This window comes from Anneissia japonica, unplaced genomic scaffold (genome assembly GCF_011630105.1).
Source record: "Anneissia japonica isolate Jap-2015-1 unplaced genomic scaffold, ASM1163010v1 scaffold18_len179048_cov169, whole genome shotgun sequence".
Taxonomy (NCBI): domain Eukaryota; kingdom Metazoa; phylum Echinodermata; class Crinoidea; order Comatulida; family Comatulidae; genus Anneissia; species Anneissia japonica.
Window position 1 is genome coordinate 43,280 of NW_022683677.1, and position 21,217 is coordinate 64,496.

General features: G+C 35.0%; 2 protein-coding genes across 3 annotated transcripts in view; one reads left to right on the forward strand and one right to left on the reverse strand.

Moving 5' to 3' along the window:
• The window catches only part of LOC117100716 (uncharacterized protein K02A2.6-like), a 28,259-nt gene extending 25,154 nt beyond the window's left edge, over window positions 1-3,105 (reverse strand). The window contains exon 1 of the mRNA XM_033240508.1: window positions 2,775-3,105. Coding sequence (XP_033096399.1) covers window positions 2,775-3,077 — 303 coding nt within the window. The 5' untranslated portion in view covers window positions 3,078-3,105. The remainder of the gene's footprint in view (window positions 1-2,774) is intronic.
• Window positions 1-18,365, forward strand: part of LOC117100723 (protein CREG1-like) — a 29,392-nt gene extending 11,027 nt beyond the window's left edge. The window contains exons 1-4 of one of the 2 annotated variants that reach the window (XM_033240519.1): window positions 1,220-1,390; window positions 12,794-12,856; window positions 16,339-16,612; window positions 17,390-18,365. In XM_033240519.1, the coding sequence (XP_033096410.1) occupies window positions 1,301-1,390; window positions 12,794-12,856; window positions 16,339-16,612; window positions 17,390-17,592 (630 nt within the window). In that variant the 5' untranslated portion in view covers window positions 1,220-1,300 and the 3' untranslated portion in view covers window positions 17,593-18,365. Of the gene's footprint in view, window positions 1-1,219; window positions 1,391-12,793; window positions 12,857-16,338; window positions 16,613-17,389 lie in introns of those variants that run through there. The other variant, XM_033240524.1, reaches the window with a different exon arrangement.
• Window positions 18,366-21,217: the final 2,852 nt, after the last annotated feature.

Consider the following 21,217-nt stretch of genomic DNA (forward strand, 5'->3'; position numbering starts at 1 on the left):
TAGGAGCTACTTAAGGATTGCCTAATTAAAGAATGCTTGCCATCGAGGGGCTCTCTCGGTCTATCGGCGAGGATTAAAGAACTGCTTAAAAATAGTAAATTATTACAGTATTATTTTATAATAGACCTATGAAATTGGATATAAAGTAGTGAAATCATAAAAAAAATCTATAAATAGTTACATGAAATTGGACTGCTAAAAAGATTAAATGAAATTAAACTACAGGAGGCCGCTAACTGTATTAGGCCTATACAATATTATACACAGGAACGCACATCACGTTAGTTGGTTAGACACAGAACGCGCATCGCGTATGACACAAAATGGCTTCTAAATTCTCAATGGCGCAACTCTTTCTATCTATGGCTCTGACTGTATATTATAAAGTATACATACAAGCGAGAGTATTCCAGTGGATGCGATCTACAACCTCTGGGTTGCCTAGTAACGATGAATTCGTCGAGAAAATGATAATATTTTATGAGAAATAGTCTGTATTTCTCATTTTTTTTTAATTCTTTTGCGTAAAACTAAAATTCATGCCAATATTTTTCAATGATTTATAATAATTGGAGTAATGCAAATGCATATTTTCTAAAAAAAGTCAGTTAGTGAAATTTTGCCGGGAATGGGGCTTTAACATTGTTCTGTGTACCGTATATCTTTCAATTTCAAACGAAGGACCGCTGATTTTCGTGTAATTTTTGTAGTATTTCAAATGTTGTACCGTCCCACAGCTGTTGTCTTCTGAATCGGATTAAAATACTACCCGAATTTTGCCGATATCGAAACAAATTTTGGCCGAGTTGGCCGTGAGATGGCGTGTGTTTGGCCGTGAACAAAGATAGAGCAGCTTCAGATATAGACTTGCCACAAGTCTCTTATTTTTCTCATTCTGGACAGCGCCACCAACGAGAAATTTAATTTAGAGATAGACGGAATAAAAAAGATATCGAGTAAATTAAGTGCAATAAAGAGTGAGTAACCTAAAATTAGGGCCTGGAACCCAGGCTACTTCAGATACGACAGCTTCCCAATATAGTGGAATATCCGTTCCAAAGGCATTGTGGGTACACGGAAAACAATTTTACCCCGGTCGCTTGCGGCGCTATATAGAAATAATAAACAGCAATAAAGGCGCTGCTCTGGTTCGTTTGTTTCAAATTTTACCCCATTCGCGGGGGGGCGGATGTTTCATCAATTTTAATACAAATACGCGGAGCAGCCATAGAGCCATATGGGAGCAGCTCGTTTGTGAAGCCTGTCGACTATCTGGCAACCCTGAAAATATTATCACAGCATGCATAGGCCTAGTAATATTACACCGTCAAATATGAGAAGTGTTGCCGTCGTACTAATTATTTTTATAATCCAAGGTTTTGCAAACCAAGTGAGTAACACATATGAATAGTTAATTTTTGCATCTGCCTAGGCTAAAGACTATGTTAATTAATGTAAGCACTAGGCTAGGCTAGGGAAGGCTAGCCTAGGTAGGTTTTGGTTTGGGTCAAGTTAAGACTCGACACAAACAAAAGGGCCAACAAAGCCTCTCTTTCTATTGCAGTAGGCCTAGAGAGTTGGGCCTAGGCTACCTGTGTTAGTACCAACTAGGGGCCTAGGCTTTACGCCTAAGATTAAGAGACTAGTTAGGAACCTAGTAGTAGCGCCGTATTGTTGATTGCATCTCGGTCGCGATTAACAGCCGATGTACGCACTAGTGACTAGTTTCAGAACCGAGCGTTTTGGTAAATCGCCCGTACCTAGTATTACTATTAATAGGGACTTTTAGATTGTGTGGTTCACGTCGACTGGTCATGCGTGTCAACGTAGTCAACTACACCTGTTGACTACAAATGAAAACTTTTTTAGAATTCAGTCGACATGTAGTCGCTAGGCAACCTTATTAAGCAGCTGTTATGGCGAACCTTCATCGACTTCGCGAAATTGTCGTCTTTGCATATTCTACAGGTGTCTTGGACGATGAGGAATTCATGTTTTTATACAATACAAATAAACCCAAAAATGCCGAATTCAGGTACCGAGATTGTAATAGCTTCGATGACTATTAAAAAGTAGAATGACTCTGGGAGTAAACTTCAACACGTCTACTTTATTTCAACACATAACACAGAGTAAATCCCGCCTCAAGCGGTAATACAAATGTAGTGTCGGCATAACGCACCTTGATACTACGTGCGCGCTACTATCCAGGGTATGGTTATTATGGTTACCAGTTCATGTAATAGGAAACAGTTTATGAATATCACACCCCACCGTTTAAGCATTGCAACCTATAGTGAATATTTGTCATATAGTTATAAACTTGGAACATGAACAAAATCACGGTCAGCAAGTACCAACGGGTACAACGATGCTGATTAATCATACCCAGGTCTTTTAGGGGCTTTCCTATTACGCTGGGATCTACGAACAACATTGGAGTTCTCATTATTATTGTGGCCCATTCTACAACATCCTCGCTAATGCTCTCCTGAACATTAACAATGGACTCATTACTTTGACGAGTTGATACAACATCATCATTAACACTGACCATAGAATTATACAGGGTTTAACTGCACTAATGAGCCGCTTCGAGATGTTACGACACCTGTCTCTTATACACATCTAGATGTGTATAAGAGACAGGAGTAGTGCTTCTGTCGTTCCTGCTTTTGCATTACCCTATCATTTAGACTTGGGTGTACCATACTTAATGGTGAATGTAACATTCTTTCCATAAGTGCCTCGCAGGGTAGAACACCCTCAGCCATCTTTGCAAGTCCATGTTTAACGGTTTGGACTGCTCTCTCGGCTAACCCATTAGATGATGGTTTGAAGGGGGCACTAAACAAATGCTTAATCCCATTGCGCACAGTAAACTCTTTAAACTGGGCGCTAGTATAGGTTGGTCCGTTGTCACTTACTAACACTTTAGGAATACCATGAGTGGCAAATACTCTTCTGAGCACCTCGATTGTGCACTCAGCAGTTATAGAATTCATAATCACAGCATCGATCCACTTAGTATAAGAATCGACAATAATCAAAAATGACTTCCCCATGTAAGGTCCCATGAAGTCTATGTGAACCCGAGACCACGGTTCTTTAGAGTACTCCCACATACATAAAGGTGTTTTGGCAGGTTTATTCCTGTTAACCTGACATTTGGTACATGTGCTAACACATTTTTCCAAGTCTTTGTCAATACATGGCCACCATACATATTGTCTACTAATGGACTTCATTAATGTAATTCCTGGGTGACAGTCATGTAACTCTTTAATGATGAGATTGCGGCCCTTTGCAGGAACCACAATACGGGACCCCCACAAAATACACCCATCATGTACACTTAACTCGTCTTTACGTCTAATATAATGTCTAAACTCATCTTGTGAGTCAGGATCTGGGTTGGTCCAATTACCATACAGTATGCAATGTCTAACATGTGACAAAATAGGATCTTTACCAGTCCACTTTCTGATGTCATCGGAATTTACTGGAGAGGAGGCGTTATTGATGTGCTCCATCAACAAAATCACCCGGCACGGGAATATGACCCTCAGTAATGGGTAAAGGTAATTTGCTTAAGCAGTCAGCTACCTCATTCTGGTTACCGGGACGATAATGCATGGTATAATTATACGCAGCCAAAGTCAAGGCCCATCTCTGTATCCTAGCAGAGGCCATTGACGGAATACCTTTACGTTCACTAAACAAGGATTGGAGTGGCTTATGATCTGACAACAACACAAAGTGCATCCCAAACAAGTATTAGTGAAATTTCTTTACACCGAAAACACAAGCAAGACCTTCTTTTTCAATGATGCTGTAGTTGCGCTCTGCTGCAGTCAGCGTGCGCGAAGCATATGCAATAGGCTTATCAACACCATCGATGCGGTGTGCCAACACTGCCGAAATACCATAGGCTGATGCGTCGCATAACAATCTAATTTCCTTAGATGGGTCATAATGCACTAATATTTTGTCAGAACATAATAAATTCTTAGCCTCTTTTAAAGAAGCTTGCTCACTCTTTGACCAACTCCATTGAACACCTTTGCGCAAGAGTCTATTTAATGGCTCTAGCACAGTTGACACATTAGGTAAAAATGCACAATAATAATTTAAGAGTCCAAGAAATGATTTCAACTGAGTCACGTCAGTCGGTGGTGGCGCATTCTTAATCGCTTGTACTTTCTCCTCGGTTGGACTTACTCCTGTAGCAGTTACACGTTTTCTAAGGAATACCACCTCCGGTTGGTAAAAGGAACACTTCTCTTTCTTTAACCGCAAACCATATCTTGACAATTGACTCAAAACCTCATTTAGGTTATTCAGATGCTCCTCCTTCGAGCTACCCATTAACAATATGTCATCAGATCGAACTACTGTGTGAGGTACTCCCTTTAACAAATTTTCGATCTGTCTAGACTGAAAAATTCCTGGGGCTGATTTGAACCCGAATGGTAAGCGTGCGTACAGTACATGAACAGTCCCTTGTGTGTGTTTATAGTTGTATATTTCATTGACTCTTCGTCCAAAAGCATTTGCTGGTACGTGTTTGCGAGATCCAGTTTGGTGAAGTGCTTGCCTCCAGCCAAACATGCGAACAAGTCCTGCTCTTTAGGAATAGGATAATTGTCTAGTGTAGACTGCTTGTTCACTGTCAACTTATAATCACCACAAATTCTTACTGTCTCACCATCCGCTTTTAACACTGGAACTATGGGTGCTGCACATTCTGACGTTTCCACATGTTTCATGACCCCGTTTCTTACATCATGCTCCAACGCTTCCTCAACTTTCTGGCGAATCATACGGAAGCGTTGGAGCATGATGTAAGAAACGGGGTCATGAAACATGTGGAAACGTCAGAATGTGCATCATGCTCCAACGCTTCCTCAACTTTCTGGCGAATCATACGGAACGGCTCTTGCCTTGTAATACAAGGGCGTGGCATCTGCGTTAACGTGGATCTTGGTTTTGGGTCCTGCATAGGTTCCCAGTCCATCCTTAAATACGTCCGGAAATTTATTAATAATGTTATTAATTTCCCCGTCACAATTATCAACAGTTATGTTCTTTAATTCTTGCCAATCAAGCTTGATATGTTCCAACCAATCACGGCCAAACAATGCCGGTCCGCTGCCCTTTACAACTAGCAATGGAAGTTCATGCACAAAGTTTTTATACTGTACGAAACGCTCACGTTAGTCGTTCCAACAATGTCTACATTTCCATTCGTGTATGTGCATAGTACAGTATGGCTTTTTGCTAACGGTGGTTTATTGCCTTTCCATACAGTAAGTTGTTATAATGAGTTTCACTAATGATACTAATGCTTGCTCCCGTGTCAACCTCCATAGTGAGGGGCACTCCATTAGTTTAACCTGGACTGTTATTGGTGCTACGCTACCCTTGCTCTCTATGTTAAATAATACTTCATCGTATTCATACTGAGCTTGGTGCTGTTGCTGGCCCTGTGGCGCAGCTGTGTCAGTTACATAATTATTGACTTTGCCCTTCTTCCCATCCTTTATCTGTTTGGGATTCTTACAAAATGCCCTCGCTTACCACAGCCGTGGCACATCACCTCCTTGTGTTTACAATCTGGAGGGAGATGCGGGCCTAGACAACGATAACATGTAGGTGTAGGCCTATCACTTGAAGTAGAATTATTGTTACTGACCTTTCTGTTGTTGTACAGTATCTGGATTGGGTATGTTGAACCTTGTTCACTGAAGTAGTCCCACCAATGTTACAGTAATATCTTTCACATTAGCGTGTGCTTCCAAAATGGCATTTGCAATTTCCACTGCCGTTTTAAAATTCAGCGTGGTTTCCGACAACATCTTCCTTTGAATTCGGTTGTCGTTTATGCCGAGGACGAGCCTGTCCCTCAACATTTCCTCGAGCGTATCGCCGAAACGACATGGTTCAGCTAACCTACGTAAACTAGCTACGTAGTTGCTCACTGATTGACCACCCGGTCTAGTGCACGAGTAGAACTTGAATCGACTTACGATTATACTTGATTTAGGCTCCGAATGACTCTTCATTAATTCAGTCAATTCGTTGTACAGTATGACTTATCTGTTACTTTAGCTGGTGCAAGCAAGTCTTTCATTAGACTGTATGTCCTCGAATTGCACACCGTGAGCAAGACAGCTCGTTTCTTGGCGTCGTCCTTTATTTCATTTGCGATGAAATACTGCTCGACCCTTTCGACGAAGTCTGTCCAATTTTCACCATCCTGGAATTCCCGAAGAACACCTACTGTAATTGTGCCATGATTCTCAGGAAGTTTCACTGGTTGTAATTCAAGTATTTTTATCCTCGTCGCCACTGTAATAGCTTCGATGACTATTAAAAAGTAGAATGACTCTGGGAGTAATCTTCAACACGTCTACTTTATTTCAATACATAACACAGAGTAAATCCCGCCTCAAGCGGTAATACAAATGTAGTGTCGGCACGACGCACCTTGATACTACGCGCGCGCTACTATCCAGGGTATGGTTATTATGGTTACCAGTTCATGTATTAGTAAACAGTTTATGAATATCACAGAGATTATCAGAAATTTGATCTAGACAAGTACAACAATGATGAATGTAATGCATACTTCAGGGCGCATCCGGTGCGTCGGCTGCGATGATGCAGATAGTTAACAGGCCTCCCCGGCCGGCCGCGCCTCGCTGAGGTGCAAGTATGCATTGCATGCACACTGGCCTAAGCACGCTCATGAATTTCCACAGCCTTTTTTGTGTTTACGAAGGCGGTAGAAATTACATAACTGCCTGTGCATTAAAAAGCAAATAATACAGATTAATTCACCACAAGTTTAGAAACTTCCCTCAGACTTTGTCTCCGCCTCAGTTGGACGAACTAGTGAAAGCAGCGTTGGCACTATATTTTCATCTTCCATCTTTAAACTTCACAAGCGAGCACGGCGTCCTAGATTTAGACGACGGGAAAAACGAGGTGAACATGTTCTCGATTTTGGTAGTGGACGAGGGAGACGACGTAACGCATGCGCAGTGCCTTAATATGACCTCATCACGTAGCAGTCCACTATGTCGACGTGCAAATCTAAAAGTCCCTATTAAATCAAAACTCTTAATCTGCAATAACTTTAATCTATGAAATAATAATTGGCGATAGCGGCTGATTTCAATATATAACGTGCAAGTCTCAATTGTCTGAAACTTTCCTGTGATTGCCTTGTTGTCTTTTAGTACCGTTTTTAAATGTTTTAAATTATATAATTGCCCGTATTTTTAACAATTTTACTGTTTTATAGCTTTTTAACTTTTATATATCTATGTATTTTGAATGTAAATTTGGCGCAATTCAGTTTATTCTGCAATGTTATTTTATTTTGAATAAACCAGATTTGAATTGAATTGAACTAGTCTCTAGTGGTTTATTTATGCTGTTTAGAAAGTTAGTTTTAAAAAGGGTTCTGTGTTTTTAAAGAGTTTGTGTGTGTGTGTGTTTTAGACTTCGTATTAATTTTATTAATTAGTTGTGTTTTTATGATGCTTGACTATACATTGGCAGGAAAAGTGATGAGGGAGGGAGGATATATCACTCCTGGGTTATTTGCTGGTGTATTGATATTCAAAGTAAAACATGAATTTTAGATAATGCAAACAATATCTACTATACTATTTAATATTAATAAATGAAAAAGATAATAAATAAAATTTAAAAAAAAATTTGTTCAAAAAAAATTTTTTTTTTTTCCAAAAAAATTGTTTTCAAAAAAATATTTTTTGCCAGTACCATAGAAGACATGCGTGAGCAGGTGATAAACTAATTATTTTTATTTTTTTTGGGCTTACAGTATATTTTTGTAAATTGTATATGATTATTATTGAAGTTTTTGCGATTGTTATTGTTTCGAAAATTTTAATTACAATTAACACTCTGGCCGCCAAGGGTTTGAAGAAATAATATCAGCCACCTCCAGAAATTTTAGCGAATGTTAACACTGTTCCGAAGCTCATTGAGAGTGCGTATGTGATTAGATTGACATGTAATGAATACTACAAGAACTACATCTTGGCTTTACAATGGTACCAAACACTTCATTCTCATCACAATCTGTAACCCGTAACAGTAAAATGAAAATGACTCGCTTCTGGAGATTTACAGTGCAATTTCGCACAACAAAGCTGAGATAATTGCGGCTTCGTGTAAGTACATCAATACAGCTATACTCAATGATTGTAAACAAACAAATAGTGTAATACTTACGGGCCAGACTGAATATAGTGTCCAACTTGTTAGTAGATATCGGTTACCCCATCTATCGGATTCCGTAAAAGAAACTGAAATGGAGATCTCTGTGTTTGGCGGTCAAGAGTTGCGTTACCAAACACGGAGATCTCTGTGTTTGTCGGGCATAGTGTTAATTTGAAATACTTTCAGGATGTACAGATACAGGTAATGTTTGATATTGAAAAACAATAAAGTGAAAAGTCAAGTGTATTATATTATTTTCTGCATTATTCATAATAAAGACCGTATGTGTTGTTACGATATTGATTTAATTTGTTAAATCAAATATACTTTTATATCTAAATTTAAAAATATTCTATACAATAAAGTTTCTGTTACACACACGTACACCTTCACTGCCATCGCATGTGGTTGCGCCTAAAAATAGCGTTTTCTTTCGATTCTATTTATAGTTCGTGTATACTATATTTTACTACTCTATATTTCCATTTTGTGTATTTTATAAACATATAAGCAGATAGCAGATGATTTAAAGTTCATGCACCTGGTGACATGTATGAAGCAGGTAAACTCCATGACGCCTTCACTGCCATTGCGTGTGTTAGCATCTAAAAATAGCTAGTCATCTATTTTTAGCATCTGACCTACTTCTGCCTTTGCTATTCAAGTTCAATTTATTCCACTCACAAGAAAATACAATTTATAATATGAGTGAAAATGATCACTATACAGTACGCCACAAGAAAAACCGAAAGGTCCAATGATTAATCTCAGATATTAGTATGATACTTACAGTACTCCAACCAAGTATCGAAATGCACGCCATCATGTCGGGATTCAATATTTCGCATTAATTATGTCATAATAATGTTGAAATATTAATTATGTCATCGATGATGACATAATTAATGTTGAAATATTGAATCCCGACACAATGGCATGCATTTCGATACTTGGAGTATGTATTATACCACAAGAAAAAGCAGATGGTTTCAACAATTTCTTTATTAATATAGGTGAAAATTTAATCAAAACAAAATAGAACAAAATAATATGGCACCAAATGTATTTCTATCAAACAAACAATGTAATACTATATTTGTTAAATCCGGTCTCCGAATCTGAAATAGAGAAATACATGGGTAATCTAAACACTGGCAAATCAACAGGACATGACTGTATTAAGGCACAATATATTCAACCTTATTCCGATATTCTCGCTAAACCTGTGAGCAAAAAATCGCAAAAACAATACCCATATTCAAAGGAGGAGAACGCAACAAAATACAAAACTACAGACCAATATCGATACTGCCTTGTCTCTTAATGATATACGAAAAGATTATTTGGCTTTCGTAAAAACTGTTCGACCAGTCATGCATTAATGCTCACAGTTGAAAACATAACAGAGGCAATTAACGACAAAATCTTTTTTATAGGGTTGTTTTAAGATCTGTTGAAAGCTTTCGACACGATAGACTACAACATACTTCTGCATAAACTAGAACACTATGGTATTACATATATAGCACTAAAATGGTTTCGTAGCTACAGTAATGTACCCAAGTACAGTAATAGGGAACGATATGTTTATATTGAGAGCTGTAACTCTCTTAAGTAAAATAAAATCTGGAGTATACACAAGGGTCAATACGAGGCCCTTTGTTGTTTTAAATATTTATAAGGAAATTACATTTCCTTATAAATATTTAAAACAACAAATGGCCTCGTATTTGTATGCGAAAATTCAACATTCATCCTGTTTGCTGATGACACAAATGTTTTCCTAAAACACAATGATGTAAAGATAGCCTACTCAATGTTAAACGACAAATTGACTTGGCTCTTTGTCTTGTTTATACAAGCAAATTTACTGTAAATATCAACAAAACAAAATATTTCATCTTTGAAAGTAGAAACAGGTTTATAGATACGACCAGTCTGGAACTGGTAATTAACAGGTCCATCATAGAAAATGTATCAGAAACAAGATATCTTGGTGTTTGGCTAGATCAATCCCTTACATTCAAAACCCATATTAACACGGTAGCAGTTAAAATTTTAAAAGCGATTGAGACGATTAACAGATTGAAACATTTCTTCCCAAAAAAAGTAATTTTAATAATTTACAATGCCCTAGTATACACATTTATATTAATTATGCAATTACTGCGTGGGGCTCAGCTAGTCAAACTGAACTAAACAAATTACATTTGCTCCAAAAGAAAGCAATGAGAATTGTGTGTAAAGTTGATTATTTACATTATACTGGCAGCCTATTTAAAGAAAATAACTTGCTTAATATTCATGATCTATATGTAAAGCAACCTTCATTTTTATATTTAAACTCCAAAATAATCAACTTCCAAAATTTTTTTAATACAGTAATTCTATTTGAAAAGATGGAAAACATCCATAATTATCAAACAGAGCTGCAAAAATAATTTTAAAAAAGAAGAAAGATGAGTCAAGTACACAAGCCCCGCAGAACTTAAAATGGGAAAATCTTGAAACTAAATTGTATCATTGTGAAGCTGTCAATATGTACAATATTTTCCATAATCTAACACCATCTTATCTGACTAAGCACTTTGCACTCAAAGAAAAAAAGTATAATACACGATCCAGTGATGTTCTTGAGGTCACCATGGTGCCAAGTTATGGAACAATCTTACAGATGATGTACAGTAAGAATTGCACCAAATGTCAGAACCTTCAAAAAGCTTATTGTAAACTAAAATTAAGTGTTACTGGTGCATGTTCTTTGAACAATTGTATTTTGTAAATTGTGTGTTTTACCTGTATTCTTTTCCTTTTATCGTTTTTTATATTTTCATAATGGCATCACGGCCTTGTTGAAAAACACTCTTGGGCGATACAAGCTTCCGTGTGTAAATAAAGACTATTATTATTATTATTATTATTATTATTATTATTATTATTATTATAACAAGAAACAAACATGATTATCAAATACCAGCAAAGAGTAGTATACAGAGGTAGTACAACATGGAATAGTTTACCTAGTTTACCTACTACAAAGTTTAAAAAAAATGTATTCAAACCTACTTAATAAATATGTAATATAATAATGGTGATTTTCTTCTTATAATAATAATAGTAACACTCATCGAATTACTAATTACTTGATTTAATGTTATTATTATTATTATCTGTATTTATTTTATGTACATTTTAGTACTTATTTAATTGTTATTTCTTTATATGAATGATTATCTAGAAAATACGTATGTGCATAATTCAGACGGGTCATGTGCTTAAAAAGCTATGCTTGATCCTTTTCATGTTACTAATTCTAATTATACAGTATTTCACTGTAAACACAACATTTCATTAAGATGTTATAGTATTACTATATATGAATTGAATATGTTTCGGAAAGTGAATAACATGGAATAAATGGTACATAGTACCACCAACTTGACTAGTACAAAAAAGCAAAGCTTAATACAAATTAGATTTGTTTTAAACAAGAAAAAAAAGTTACATACAGTTACAAGATCCAGAGATGTCCGATGGAGATAACATAACCCTAGGGGGTCCGAGGACATGCCCGCGCAAAATGTTTGTGTTCTAGACGCCTGAAAATAACATCTGAGGCGTTTTGGGCTATCGTTAACCTCCTTTCTTCTTTTTTTTTTTACCTCCCAAAAGGGGACTGCCCCCCCCCCCCCCAATAGGGGACTGCCCCCCCCCCCCAAATTCTGCCCCTGTTGAAGCAATAATGCTTTATAATAAACATGCAATCAAAATATATTGCAACAAACAATGAAAAGAAACATGTCTCAAATGAAGTCACGACTTAGTAACATTGTGTTGTTTCTGTAAAAAAGAAAAATAACACCAAGTGATACTGTAATACTGTAGAGTTAATAATACACTTTAATACTAATAATACAAATTGTTAATAAACTACAATAATGTAGGTTTTGTGTTTAAAAAAAAATGATTACTGCTTAGCTACTGCACCTTGATCTAGATTCGCAGTCACACTTTTGGCGCTCCTTACAAAAGCGGATCCAGTAGGGGGAATGGGGATTGCCCATGCTTCTCCCCCCCCCCCCCCTTCTGTTTTGCCACTAAATTTTGAGAATTTCATTGCAAATCAATGTTATGCGTTTCTCACTTTAACCTACTGTATTCTGAACCTGTTGTTCCCCCACTGAAAAATTTTGGATCTGCCCCTGCCATACACTGATACCACTCAAATTCTCACTGTAAATCTCTTTAGGCCTTGAAATCTGTCCACACATTTCAAAAATTAAGGGCTGATTTCCTCAAATTTTTTGTCAGAAAATTAGGCCTTGACCAAGGCCCTAGGATTTAAATCTTGCTTTACTGTATAAGCAATATATTAATTACTGTATAACCAATAGGCACTTTATCAAATTAATGCCTGCTCGGGGATAAGATAATTATGTGTAAATGAAAATTATGATTTCATGGCTGACTTACAATAATTGATATTAATGTATATAATTATATATAATACAAACTTACTTTCTTTTAAAATTTGTAGGTGAATGAGGTGCGGCCTCCTTACACAAACCATGCTGCAAGGGCTAGATATATGGTTCATATGGTAAGTTTTTATTCTTGGATTATTGATAAGTCAGTAAACCTAACTATGCCCAAAAGCTACAGTACATATTAACACAATCCACCTGTGTCTCAATACATGATTTGTTGTTGATTAGGAAGACATTAAAGCCCTTCTCAGTTGAAACAAGCAGTCACATGGGCAACCAACAGTTCTATAGAAATAAAAATGGTTTTCATATTATTGGGCATAGGGTAATTGTAATTTGTAATTGTAATCAATTGAAATCATTACACTTTTTAATGTAATTTGCTTCAAAATGTAATTTGTAATTGTAATGTAATTATAATTTGAAAAATGTAATTTGTAATTATGGCAATTACATTTGATTGCTGATACTGTTTGTGTTTATAAAAATCACAAATTGATATCCACTGGATTGCAGAAAACTCATCCACTTTTAATTGTACTGTATATACAGAAATAACTGTTGTTGTCAACAATTTATCCATAGAGCACTTTGCTCTATGGTTTACCCAACTGTAAACTATTCCTAATGGTTGTTAATTTCATTTAACTTTAACCAAGGAGTTGTTGATTTGCTTTAAATAGGATGCACTACTTACATACGTTCCATGCTGAATTTTCCAGACTTAATTCCATGATTATTAAACAGTAGATCTCAATTTTACAGTATGGCCTATCCCATATAAACCATGTGCTCAACCCACAAAAACTAGAATTAAAGTGTAATACTTTTATAAAATAATTGCACTTATTACTGAGCAGGAATAGTCTATTTATAAACCAAACTTAGAATATCATGGGATAATAATTAGCATGGAGTGAAGATGTGTAGCTTTAGTGGTTAAGGTGTTTTGCCTATTAATAGAAACTAAATTCCCTTGAACAGAATAAAACATCTTCCATCCTGTAATCTGTGTGTTACTTTCTGTTGGATGTGAATATAAATTTAAAAAAAAACACACATGGGCAAACGATTTTAAAATTATAATGTAGAGTATGGTTTGTGTTACAGTATTGGAAGGAAACCCAATTAATATCGTTTTTCTTCATGTATTAATACATCAAAGTGTCTTCCTTCATTTCATTTCATTTATTTAACCGAAAACAATTACAATATAAAAGGATGAACAGTCAAAAATAACAAAAAAGATACAATAAATGTTGGTCTCTAATTCCCCACAAGGGCCGACGGGATAACCAAAAAGTAAATTAAATTACTGTCAAAGTGGGTCTCCATCCGATGTGGGGAATCAGAGAAGTGGTTGGTGCATCGGTTGTGGCTTGGGCTCCCAACACCGAGGTCGGGGGTTCGAAACTCTCACTGTGCAAATCGCTTGTTTCCTTGGGCAAGGCACTTTATCTACGGTTGCCTCTCTCCATACTTGCCTCTCTCCACACTTGCCTCTCTACCCACTTGTACTCCAGGAGTACAAGTGGGTACCTGGTAGGTTCCAATAAAACTGCACTGATTTCTAGCCACAATATTATGGAATAATAATATAATTTAACTTAATAATTTAATTTGGTGTTCAATGTGTTCCATACATGTTTGATCCAATGACTGGGGTAGTAATGTGAAGTTCTATATAAGAACGACATATTATTTATTATTAACAGCACAGAATGTGATATAAATATAAATATAAATTACAATATAGAAAATAATAAGCATTTCAATTACAATAATTCAATCATTAGAAGCATCCTTATATTATTTTAAAAATATATATTTATGTGATTTGAGTTTATTTTATACAAATTATTTAATGATAAAATTGTATATACATAAATTTAAAAAAAAAAAGCAAGCAAATCGGATACAATAAACAAGACACTCAGAAGATCCGGTATTCAGACATGTCCAAGCATGATAATTGCAGTCATTGAAAATTTAAGATGCTGTTACATCCAGTACTCGTTCGTACAGCAAAGTTTCTGGAAAGCAATGAAATATAACAAACTTTCCTTTCCTATACAAAAGAGTCCTATTTTGATTTCATACGCTTAATATGACCAACCATTAGTAGTTAGGGTTTGTTTGTTTATACAGTACTGTTATGTTTTCACATTTTAGGCTTATATTTATTTACTTTTTTTTCAAATTTGTTACAACTTACAGAATTGTAATTGTATTCCTTTACAGAAGCCAATGGTATCATTACTGTGTATCTATTCCATAAACCATTCAAAATTGGTCTAAATATGTTTCATTTAGCATGATTGACTGATTTTTTATTGTGATTTTGTGCGAACTTCAAAATGGAAAAGTAATTGTAATCGTAAAATTGTAATTGAGGGAATGTATTTGTAATTTGAAAAAAAAAGTAATTGTAAAATTGGAAAATATAATGTAATTGCAATGATACTATATATTTTCATTGTAATTGACACCATGCTTGCTTGTACAGTAGAGGTACTGTAGTGCCCTCCTGGTAGTATTTAAAATTTTTAATAATGGTGACCCTATATTTAAAAATAGCTAACTTGGTTTTATCCATCATTCTTTCAACTAATTATTTTATAAATATTTTCTCTTTAGAAACAGTTTGTATTAAATTAATAATGCCTACAGTAATTGGTTATGGGTCATCCACTATATCACAGACAAAGAACCAACCCATTCAACCATTTGTTCACTTTGATGCGGAGTGGTCGACAATATCAATCACTAGTGACTGGGAGGAGTAGAACTCTACGTAGTTTCTCTCCCTCCGCCATTAGGGCATTGAACAAGTCACTACAGTAGTTTGAAATTTTCGTATTTTATGTTTGTTTTTGTTAAGAAACCACATCAAATTTCATTGTATTTGTATTGTACATATATATATATATGACAAATAAAATTTATTGAGTAAAAGGAGGATTATCTTTAAATTTATATTTTTTGTAAAAATTATTGCAAGAATCGTTATTTCTCTACAGTAGACTGGTACGTCACTTGGACGGCCCAACATGGCGTCAGTGGCTTCACTTTTGTCTGTACAATGATTGGCCTATGAGCAATCCAGATATTATAGTAGAGATCAGTGGTCATTACCCATAGTTTGAATTACCAGGATGATAGTCGACTCAAAAACATTAAAATTTACAATATTAAAATGTCAGCAAGGAACAAACATAAACAAATATGACACAGGAAACCACAAAGTGAACTAAATGACTGTAGAATGGTGGCCTTCACAAAAAAACAAATGCTTTTTGTTTACAATGAAACATTCAAAGTTGAAAAATTTAAAAAATCATGCCCATAATAAAAAGCATTGGGCCCTGTTTCTCCTGCCACAGAGAGTATTCCTTTGGATAAAATGTTCCTAGAATAAAAATGTTTTTTTAATAAAAATTTTTTTTTTTTTTTTTTTTTCTGACACTCATAAGCCTTATAAAAGACTTTATATTTAGAGAGAAATTTTCCATTCTGTAATTTGCAAGTGTACTTGTTGTTGGATGTGATATATTTTGTGTATTATTTTTTAAAATGTATGAGTTATTTGATCTAGGCTGACTGGGCAATGCTAGGTACAATATCAACACAGTCTGCTTATCAGGGCCGACCATTTTTAAACCCTATATCAATTTGCGATGGCACACTAGACAACAGTACTGGAGTACCGTACATGTATGCCTCTCCACTTGATGTAAGCATGCAAGATGTGACAGAAAACAACCAAATAACGCTTTCACTAAGTGAAGCAGAATTAAACATTGATGACTGCCACTTAACGAAACACAGCGACCCTGAAAACCCGCTGTGTTCCCGACTTGTTATGTTTGGTAAGGAACACATGTTTACTGAGTTTTTTGTCTTGTTTAATGTGTATTGATTTAGGAAAGATGGGTGTTCTTCATGAGAAAACATAATAAAGCAATACTACAGTACTCCCTTGCAAATAATTAAAAAGATCATTTTTGTTAATTGCTAAGCTAAGCTCTTATGTGCAGGTAACATAATTTTAATCTGAATTTGACGTAAATTTTAAAAAGACAGATTCTTCCAGATTCGAATTTTATAAAGAAAATTCTCTTCTCTTTTTTTCCCTCTGTTTGGGGGTACTTCTACGTTGTTTTGTTTACATTCACAAGTCAGTATACCAGTAATTATACAAAAAGCCAAACATACTTTTGCAAAGTATTCATATGTGCCTAATTGTGTGGATGCTATTCATCTCATTAAAGAAATAAAAATCTATGTTTGCCATCAAAATTAGATTTTCAGTAACTGGTTGGCTGTCTTTTAATTCTTGTTGGAACATAACAAGTATATTCATATAAGATAATAAATAGTCTACAGACTAATCGGCTATTCTTTCCCAAAGGAGAACACCCCTCGAAAATGGGATGGAACCTGGTGCCAAGCACAAGCAATCCGGCAACCATGCGTCTCCCTCATTCTTTTTTGAAAGACCAAGTAGTCATGTGAATAAGAAAGTCTCTTTCCAGGGCCGATTGTATCATTTCATTTTCGATAGGTGTTCTCTTTTTGGAGTAAGCATCCACTCATAGACTACCCACAACTTTCATGAATTTTGTATTTCTTTTTACCTTTCACAGGAACCATGGAACAGGTGTCTGATGCCACAGAGCTAGAATTTGTTAAAAAAGCGATGTTCTCACGCCATCCTATTATGGCCTCATGGCCGGAGGACCATAAATTCACATTCATGAAAATGCAGCTAACGGATTTGTGGATGATTGACTTTTTCGGAGGTGGTGTTACCATTGACATCAAAGATTATTTTAAAGCTAAACCTTAAAAGGAATGTACAGAAAAGCTTCTGCCATTATATAATTGGTTAAATTCTAATTGTTACAGTCAGGCTCCAGGTGAAAAATATTTTGGTTATGTTGTACAACTTATTTTTCTAAGACACAAAAAGGGTGTTTAACGAAAAATGCTGGAACATTTATTAAGATACAGATTTTTTAATATTTAAAAAACTGAGTGGAAAAAGGTGGAAAAACAGTTGTTGCTCCCTTTTTTCCCAGTTTTTCAACATTCAAAAATATGTATCTCATTAACTGTTCCCATGTTTTTCATCAAACATCCTTTTTGTGTCTTTCGAAAAATCAGTTTTACAACATATCCAAATTTTGTTTTCCCCCAGAGCCTGGCTTTGAAAACTTTGTTTCTGTTTATGCTGTGTATCAACATATTTGTTTTTCATTTTGCAGCTTCAAAATTTTTGTAATTATAAAAATGATTTTGCTTTGCATACCATGAAAGTTTTAATTTGACAAATATATGTATTTTCCCCATATATGGGTGTGATGATGTCATAGCGTACCCATATTGGCATGCCACAGGTGTTTGTCATATAAAACCTTATACTGAGAGTAATAATTTATTCATATTTATTTCTTCATTTATTCATTTTTACAGAAATAATACAAACTTTTAATTTTACAAAATTTAAAATTTATGTACATCCCCATGTCATCAATTATGTAAACTCATTTGCAGTATACAGTTGAACTTAGCGAAGTTGAATTCAAAATGGCATTGAAAAATTGTTTGTCTTCGATAAAATTTGTCTTGCAGGTTGTTAATTGAAAACACAACAATTTGGCAACACAACAATTTGGCATGTAAAAAAATTGACTTGTAAATTATTCGAGTTAGGCAAAATCGACTTAGGCAACTTTAACTTTATTGGCAATTTCTGTTATTTTCAGTGCCTAAAAAGGCCCATCTTTTGTCAATTTTTATTGCAGTATCAAATCCATGGCTGTAGGCCAAAGTGTATTGTATACACTATTTTCTTAGTATAGTTATTCACAATTTTTACAAGAAGCAAAGAAAATCCAAAGCTTGCTTTAGTACAGTGCTTAAAATCACCAAAATAATACCGTAACTACTACTAGGCCTAATACTTGACCTTTTTTGGTCTTGTGCTGTATGAAAAATTGAGATTCTCTGTAATCCATTTTGTTAATCAATAATATCAGAATTTATGATGTCAAACTATTCAATTAACCACCCTGCTACTTTTGTAATGAACGTGTACAATATGCTTCAGAGGTGAGCTGCCTACAGGCCTTGGAAAGATGCGCAATGTAAGACATAATATAATTTTAGCACAAAAATGTGATAAGAAATTTGATTTATAACATTTTTCCTTGTTGCATTCGTCACGCATGTTAGAAACTGGTATTTATAATAATACCAGTATATGAATTTATATCGCATCTTTTGCCAAGGATTGTAAAGGTGCTTGCTTCTGATGCTTGGGAGGATGTACACCACATTTACCACACCATTGTTGGGGCTGAGGTAAGAAAATTTATAATTACAGCACCTCTAGATGGCCGGAAATGGAACCTTTTAGACTTAAATTTGAATACAATTTTTTTCCCCATTTTTTAGAAAGATTTAGAGGGGTCTCTGATTGGATGGCCCCCTTGAATCTGCCACTGATTAATATCCCTGGTAACGTATCCATAAGTTGGCAAACCCTGAAGAGTATATCTAATTGGTTGCATTTAATATACATTCAATGCCAAGATCATCATAGCATGTCCAATCTATATAGTACTTGTGGATTGAGAGAGTCATATATGAGGCTTGCCATCCCTTTTGTTTGCTAAACTGAATAATTAGCATAAATAAGAATGTGGCATTATTGTATACAATAATGTGGCATTATTGTATACTTTAGTACAGAGAAGCAGTATTTTTTTTTTTAATTTTTAATAGTAAAGTTGATTCCAGCAAATGACCTCTCCTATCATTTTAAAGCTTCTATGTGGTAAATATGAATATATTAAAAAGTAAGTTTTCTTGTTTTGGTCACTGATGCTGGTTTTTTTCATTGCAAGCCCCATATAAAGTGCCTTACACAAGGACTTGTACAAAATGAATGACAAGGGGTTAATTGAGCCCACGACTTCAAAGTTTGGAGTCCGAGCCTAAACAACTGTGTCAAAATATATTCAATATGCAATACTATGATAACATTCAAAAAATCAAAATTTACTTCTGCTATCTACAGCAACCAAGAATATTTAAATTGATAGTGATTTTTTTTTTTTTTTAATTTCAATTCCTGGTTTTAAACCCTCTCTTTCACTTCTTAATAGGGGATTTATAATGTTATGAAAATATTGATATTTGTATGATAATCTTGCCTATATTCTGTCCAAAAATTATTGCAATATAATGAATGTGTATTTAAATTTTGTTTTAAAAAAATGTGTTAATTAGTATCTGTATTTTTGCTTATTTTCATTTAGCCACTTTGCCAAAACATATGAACTAAATGTACAGTATTGTAACTGTAATTAAACATTCGGTCATTCAAATTTACGTTTGTTCCATGTACTTACAATAACCAAGAATATTTGAATTAATAGTGGTTCTATTTTTAATTTCATTCCTTGGTTTTCGACCCTCAATTATTATTGCAATATAATGAATATGATTATGTATTTAAATTTTATTATCTTAATTAGTATCGATACATTTTCATTATGCTTACTTATTTTCATTGAGGCTATTTAAGCAGGGCACAGCATCGTACGACCTTCGGCTGATGAATCCAACTCCGCTCCCAGTGAGCGTAACAGACGACGCAACATCGTCTGCTGATTGTCAGTGGCAGTCTGTACAGATCGTCATTAAAAACGATTTGTTGCACGTGTCGTGGCGTTTCATTTCTCAAGAAATCACCGCGGGCGCAGGGAGTCCCCGGTTTTAGAAATACTATTGCAAAACAGTCACAAGCAAATGCGCTTTGTTGGGAACTTTGCAGCTGTGTTCAAGAATTTTGTGTCTAGGTGGCTTGTAATTTTCTTTTGCACTATATACTATAGTCCAATAATGTTGGTAATAAAATAATAATTTTACTTTTGGTACACCGAATATGGTTTTGGGATAAAACCACTGGTTGGATTTCATAAAAAACAACTAACCAGTTTTTTTTTTTATCCAAAATCCATTTTTCCTACACTTGATGTACCGACAGTTTATTATCTTATTATTGATATTTGCATGCAAACCTATATCTATTATATACCGTTATATATATTATTATATTGTTGCTCTGAAGAGATTAAAGAAAATGCATAACTAAATTTGAGAATATACATTAGCCAATTAAGTATAATACTAGAAAGGCAGATAGATTTGTATCAGATTGATGGAATTCCATTTGTAAAGTGAAACAAAGGAATTATGAAGTCCACGCCCACCTCAGCCCAACCATGGTTGGTGAAAATGGTAAATAATCTAGCTCTCCTTTCACCCAATGCTGGATTGCCACTGAACTCATGGGTGCACTCCCATTTTCCTCTTTCCTTTCTTTAACTCAAATTTTCCTCTCTTAAACTCAAATTTTCCTCCCTCTTTTTTATTTTTTGGCTTGACTGAGACGGGGTGGGGGG